The 6835-nt window shown below is 41.2% G+C and overlaps 1 protein-coding gene across 1 annotated transcript; it reads left to right on the plus strand.

Annotated features, from left to right (window-relative positions):
- The first annotated feature begins 2642 nt into the window (after window positions 1–2642).
- On the plus strand, window positions 2643–6425 carry wfikkn2a (info WAP, follistatin/kazal, immunoglobulin, kunitz and netrin domain containing 2a). Its single transcript, XM_044330749.1, has 3 exons — window positions 2643–3213; window positions 3832–4148; window positions 4362–6425. The coding sequence occupies exons 1-3, from the start codon at window positions 3001–3003 to the stop codon at window positions 5560–5562; spliced, it is 1731 nt and encodes a 576-aa protein (XP_044186684.1). The 5' UTR covers window positions 2643–3000; the 3' UTR covers window positions 5563–6425.
- Window positions 6426–6835: the final 410 nt, after the last annotated feature.

A 6835-nucleotide genomic window follows, 5' to 3' on the forward strand; every position in this document is an offset into this window, starting at 1 on the left:
CCATATTGCGACACAACTGAAAATAATCATTAACGCAGAATTTGTTTTGAACTGGGCTCAGAAAGATGGTGAGAGCGCACAAAGAAGGTCAAAGTCAAGGTCTGTTTGCAGACAATACATGAGCTGAAGGCAGAAAGCCTGTCGGAGCACCCCGCATGGGGCTTTATCCAATATGTGACATGCCCTGTAGCTCTTGTGTCGGCTATGCTGGGAATGCAGGGTCTTGAGGGGTGAAGGTTAGGGGTGGCCTAAGGGGGCGAGTGGGTGAGTAGACACTGAAAACACAGCTTGACTGTGTTTGTGCATTTGCATGCAATTGAGAGTGTGCACATTTATGTATATACAGTATACAAAATTTACAAGCAGTTCCTTTTAAATTATTAGCATCACAAGCTAAATAATCAGTCCATATGTCTACCATCAGCACTATATACTTATACTTTTTACTCGCATGCAAGGATATGAGTCTTACCTGTGTGTGTGTGTGTGTGTGTGTGTGTGTGTGTGTGTGTGTGTGTGTGTGCGTGTGTGTGTGTGTGCGTGCGTGTGTGTGTGTGCCTGCCTATGTATTTTCAGAGAGGGCTCACAGACAGCGGACCAGACTAAGACTGCAGGGTTCGGCCTTGAGAGCACTGGGCCTCTTTGGGCTCAGCAGGGACTCAGCTTGGGAAGCACAGACTTCATGCACACACTCACACACACATACAGCCAGTCTATTAAAATGTTTGATCTTTTCTCTTCTTTTCTCCTAAAGATAAAGGTTGACCAGCTTTTTAAAGTCTCCAAAAACAGTTTTATTTGAGCTCAGTTTTGTTCCTAGGCCATGTGACTGTTTTGGATGAAACAGTTTGTTCATGTTCACAGCCAAACAGACCACCAGCCTATTTGTTTTGTTTTGAAGCCCCCTTTTCAGCAACACTTCCTGGAATTGGCTTTTGGGGAAGAAACCAGTTCTTCACAGCACGATATCAAGCTGTCTGTACTACTTGTGACTTCTTACATGTCAATATTGTGATAGCATGAGTCTTGAACCTAATAGTATTTCTATTGCAGAATCCTGGTTTTTCTATATGTGTTACCTCTACCCTACACAATGTTAAATAACTGACAATGCTCTAAATATAAAATGGTATGTAAAGAGGATTTTCTGATTAACAATTGCATTCATAATTTAAGTAAGAAATGATCAAATTTGGGCTTGTCAAGTGTTTCAATAAGTGTAGTAGTGTTGTTTTAAATGTATACAACTTGTTGGAGCTACTGATTAAGTCGTCATGGTATGTCATCTGTCCTGGATGACAAAATAGTCTAAAACTCACATCATGCATATGCTCATCACTCAAAGACATAATTTTCAAAGTTTTGCAGTGGTTGATTCATATAAACAACAGTGTGAATTATGATTCCCTATTTTCTCAAACTGAACTGTTTGAGGATGCTTTATCAACTTAATCTGTTTGATTGGATTAGAATATGGACAAATAAAATCCATCACAGTTCAGTAAATATGAGTGAAAGTCTGACACACTCAATGGACATATTAACAGCAACTCTAGTTGACTCTTCATTCACTTGCTGCATTCAGTGTTACACATTATATTAAACCAACAGTACAGTCAGTTGGATCCAAGCAATATGCAAAATGACATATCCTCTATGGACAAATTCAAGTCATTATATCTAAAATATTAAATTTTTTGAAAAGTTGAATTCCACAACAAGCAGCTAGGCTAAAACACAGAAGTGGTTTGTATGGCACCATCATCTGGTGCACCAGTATAATTGTTATCCTCTATCTTTCAAGTGTGGTTGCTGTTGGTCTTAGAGTTAATAAGAAACAGAAACTTCTGATGAAGAAGAAGCAGAAGAAGGGTTAAATGGTTTCACAATTACTAACTAGAATATACAGTCATGGTACAATAAGTAGAACAAAAAATCAATAACCAACATAATGAAGCCTCCTCTACACTAGAATCTACTCAATAAAAGCAATTTAAATGACCCTTGCACTATTTGATACACATTCAGTGTATAATCCAAATCAGAGCAGGAATGAGAGGAACTGCACTGAGTTTGGTGAATTTGGTGCCATCTCCTGGAGACTGACGTTTTTGTTCTCTCAAAGAGATTTTACAGTAATTTGAGTTATATTATCAAGAAGGATGATCATTCTGCACAGTATTGTCATACAGTACTGTGTTTTGATCCATACGACAAAAAAGACGTTATTTTATAATAAACATATCCAATGCGTCATATAACATGAAATACACAATAATAACCATCATATGAAATGTAAATTGAAGTCTGTTGGCACTGACACCTGAAAATAAGGAGCTGTGCCACAGTGTGACAATATAATACAAAATACAGTCATTTAAGTCTCTATTCAGTGGCCTGTACCTTTACACTTTTTAAGAAATTACTATGTGCGTGTGAAATTCCAATTCCAATATGTTTAGTTCGTGCATAAATTGTACAATAAATATATGTACTATACTTTTCAGATTATTGTTAAATATCTCCTTCTTCCCAAGCCGCGACTATGCAAGCTAAGGGTTAAGGCGGACAGCGCCTTACGCACAGGTGTCTCGCCAGTCTTGTATGAAGCAGCGCCTGCAAACGGCTGGAGGACTTTTTTTTTTTTTCTTTAATTAAGTTGATCATAACTGTAACTCAGCTGGGATTTGCTATCCGACTAGACAGGCCACTGTAATTCATGTAGTTAGATCTTAAGTGGGTTTGCACACTGCAGCCTTAATCTCTTGCTACTATTAAACGTGGAGCAACTAACCTGGAGAGCTCTCCAGATCCAGACCGGTCCTGCACGCTCCTATTTTCGCAATTTTCATGCATGCTGCATCTGACTGCAAATCATTTCCGCGAAGGTTTAAAGACTTTTTCACAACTTTAGAGTCGTGTTAAACTCCGTTGTCTCTCGTTGGATTTGTTTTTCTGCAGGATTTTTTTTTTTAGTGTCCGCTCTGTTAGACGCCGGATATGTGGTGGATGCTGTTTCCCCGATGGATTTGGTTTCTTCTGGGACATTGTTACACTATTCTCCTTTATATGGACAGTTGCCGCGTGAGGGCAATGCCCATGTCTGTGGCAAAAGTGGTGTACTCTCACGCAGGCTTGTGCCCGAATGACCTGAACCCCAACCTGTGGGTGGATGCTATGAGCACCTGCATTCGCGAGTGTGAATCTGACCAGGTGAGCGAGGTGATGTAGCCTGCTGCATGCGCATTGTGCAGATTGTAGTGCATAGATGCAGTTCGTCTGCTAAGTTAACAGTAAACAAATAAACAGGCTGTGTGACCATATCTCGAGGCAGAACGATTGCATATGATTTAAGGAAATTGTTGAACAATTGTATTTTGTTTAGAGAAATAATCTTATTCTGCATCCCCTGTGCATCTCTCTTTTTCATTTGAACTCAGTGAATTTTAAACAGCAAAATGACAAATTCGCGTTTTCTTGTGCACAGTGCATGATTTGCTGCCTGGGAGGGTGGGGGTTAAATGAAAGATAGCAAGCAGAAATCCAACACAACAAAAATAATCTTGTGGTTGTGTAATTTTATAGTGACAGTTACATTTTCTACCTGTACTTTTTCTAAAGTTTTTGTTCATGCTGTGTCAGATGTTGACAATATATTGGTAAAAACTGATCCAAACTGAAAACAAATATTTTGATATTTTCATTTCACCAAGCATCAAATCATTTTCTGTGTTTTGCGGTTTTCATATTATAACTCACACTGTATCTGCATTATGAAAACAAATATGCTGGTATGTGGTACAAAAGTTTTGTTTCTTTTCCAACCTTCAGGACTGCGAGACATTTGAGAAGTGCTGCCTTAATGTATGTGGTAACAAGAGCTGTGTGGCAGCACGGTATATAGACATCAAGGGCAACAAGGGCCCCATTGGAATGCCAAAGGGCGCCACCTGCGACAAGTTCATGTGCTCTCAACAAGGGTCTGAATGCGACATCTGGGACGGCCAGCCTGTTTGTAAGTGCCGGGACCGCTGTGAGAGAGAACCCCACTTCACGTGTGCATCTGATGGCATGACATATTATAACAAGTGCTACATGGATGCCGAAGCCTGTTCCAAGGGTATCTCTATCTCTGAGGTCACCTGCAGGTAACATGTTAAGTATTTTAGATCTTTACTATTAATTTTGGTGTGATGAGGTAATGTTGTCTTGTTTCAGTCCTCAAAATTAAGACTTTTTTCTGGCTGTAGCATAGAGAAACAAATGTATTCTGTATGTAATATGTCAATAATGTAATTAAAGAAGAGCCTTTGACATATCCTGGCTCTGATTAATTCCTTTCTTATTCAACCTACCTACAGGTACCACCTGACCTGGCCAAACACCAGTCCAATCCCTGCAGAGACCACCCTGCATCCCACTACTGCCCTCCAGACCACCCTCCCAGCTGACATCCAGCTCCCCACCATACACAGTGGCCCCACCCAACAGGCTGTTTTTGTGGGTGAGACAGCCAGCTTCCTGTGTGAGGTGTCTGGGAAGCCACGTCCGGAAATCACCTGGGAGAAACAACTGAAGGGCAAAGAGAACACCATAATGAGACCTAATCATGTCCGAGGGAACGTTGTGGTCACTAACATTGGCCAGCTGGTCATATACAACGCACAACTTCAGGATGCCGGCATTTATACGTGCACAGCCAAAAATGTTGGGGGAAGTGTATCATCACACTTTCCCTTGGTAGTGATCAAGAGGGAATCGAAAGGTAAGAATGCAGAAGGAAATAGTACCAACCTGCCGTTTCCAGCTGAAGAGTGTCTAAAAAGTCCAGACACAGATGACTGTGGAGAGGAGAGCATGAGCTGGTACTATGAATCAAATCGGAACAATTGCTTCACTTTCACCTACAGTCAGTGCAATAAAAACGGTAACCATTTCGACACCTATGAAGCCTGCATGCTGTCATGCGGAGGAGAGCTGGCGGCTCCCTGTAGCCTACCAAGCCTCCAAGGGCCTTGCAAGGCCTATGAGCCTCGCTGGGCCTATAGCAGCAGCCTCAAAAAGTGCCAGTCCTTCGTCTATGGAGGCTGTGGTGGCAACGAGAACAACTTTGAGTCCAAAGAAGCCTGTGAAGAGATGTGCCCCTTTCCGAAGAACCACAATTGTAAGATATGTAAACCTCGAGGCAAGATGGTCACCAGCTTCTGCAAGAGTGATTTTGTGATCCTGGGGCGTGTGACAGAGTTGACAGAGGAGCAAGAGTCTGGCCACGCTTTGGTGACAGTGGAGGAGATCTTGAAGGATGAGAAGATGGGTCTGAAGTTCTTTGGCAAAGAACCTTTGGAGGTGACTCTCCTGAACATGGACTGGAACTGCCCCTGCCCCAATATCACTGTTGCTGAAGGACAGCTCATCATCATGGGAGATGTTCACAACGGGATGGCCGTCCTGCAGCCCGACAGCTTTGTAGGCTCCTCCAGCCCTCGCAGAATCAGGAAACTTCGTGAGATTGTCCACAAGAAAACCTGCAACTTCCTTAAAGATTTCTCTGCCGTCCAGTAGAGTCTATTAACGTCTCACACTCACTGAACGTCGGTTATGTTGTTTTCAGATCATTCTAAGCTAAAGTGACCTCACCAGTCTGACTGGTAAACACAAAAGTAGTAATTTATCTTTAACATCTGAGGTTTTGTTCCCTTTTTCAGATTTTTTCTTTCCTTCCTTTGCTACCTAATGCTCTGTAGATCTCAGAAAATCACTTTTCATAATCTGTACTGTTGTCACTGATAATTTTTATCCATTGCTTTTATTCGTTATTCCTTCACAGAATGCTGTGGCAAAACTGTCCAAATAGCTAGAGATGTTTTTTTTTTTCAAATTAGAGCCAAGCTTAGAGAGTTTTGATGTCCACAGCTGGGGTAAACTGTAGAATAATAGTCACAAGCATTTACTCTGTACAAAGTGTTCGATCGTTGTAACTGCTTATTAAAATGATATTATAGATTTCCTCTCCAAATGTTATCTTGAGTACACTAATATCATTCATTTAGCATTATGTTTTAATATGATTGGTTCATTTGCTTTATGTTTTTGTGGGGTATCCCAAAACAGACATTCTGTAACATCTGTGATGAGCACTCAAGCTCACAATAATGCAATGTGAAGCCTCAGTTTATCTACCAGAATCAAATAAGCTCTTTGGTTCCATTTTTTTGTGGAATCTATTTTGATACGTTTTAATTTACAATACAGAATATGTATGTGGACTTCTGTACTCTATATTTATTGATCTATTTCTTATAGGGCACTTGCCAATAAATATATACATATGCAGGATGTATCTCTGTAAATCTAATTACGTAAAGAACATACGTATTTTTATGTTATCTATGATATATTAGTGTTCATTAAAACTTTTATGGAATATGATGGTAAATAAATAAAGATGTTTTAGAAAATATTACAGTTGTCCTTTGTTATATTGTTGTGCTGTTGCCTGTGCTACAGACAAAATACCCGACATGCTCACCACTTATCAAAAAGACTCATGCCGGCAGTGCATGTGCTGTCCTGTGGTTGACATCCCTCCATCCATGTCCTCCTCCTTCCACTTCTATTTCACACACACACAAGGCCTAGTCTGGCATTAAAGTCTGAAGCAGGTCACATTCCAGCCCAGCTGTGGTGGCCTGCGGAGCTGTGTGTTGTGTTGTGTCTGGGTCTGGGGCCCTCGCATAGCACACACCCCACCGGCCATCCATTGGCCTTGTGCGGCCCCTTTCATGTGCGAGAGGCCGGGGTGGAGGGGAAAAGGAGGAGGAGAGGGATGTTGGCT

Source organism: Thunnus albacares, chromosome 17 (genome assembly GCF_914725855.1).
Source record: "Thunnus albacares chromosome 17, fThuAlb1.1, whole genome shotgun sequence".
Lineage (NCBI taxonomy): Eukaryota > Metazoa > Chordata > Actinopteri > Scombriformes > Scombridae > Thunnus > Thunnus albacares.

Bases quoted from the DNA above. Each gene is read 5' to 3' on its own strand.
- wfikkn2a (XM_044330749.1), top strand. From the start codon at position 3,001: ATGTGGTGGATGCTGTTTCCCCGATGGATTTGGTTTCTTCTGGGACAT. The intron at 3,214-3,831 runs GTGAGCGAGGTG...TCCAACCTTCAG, and splicing joins GCGAGTGTGAATCTGACCAG to GACTGCGAGACATTTGAGAA. The intron at 4,149-4,361 runs GTAACATGTTAA...ACCTACCTACAG, and splicing joins ATCTCTGAGGTCACCTGCAG to GTACCACCTGACCTGGCCAA.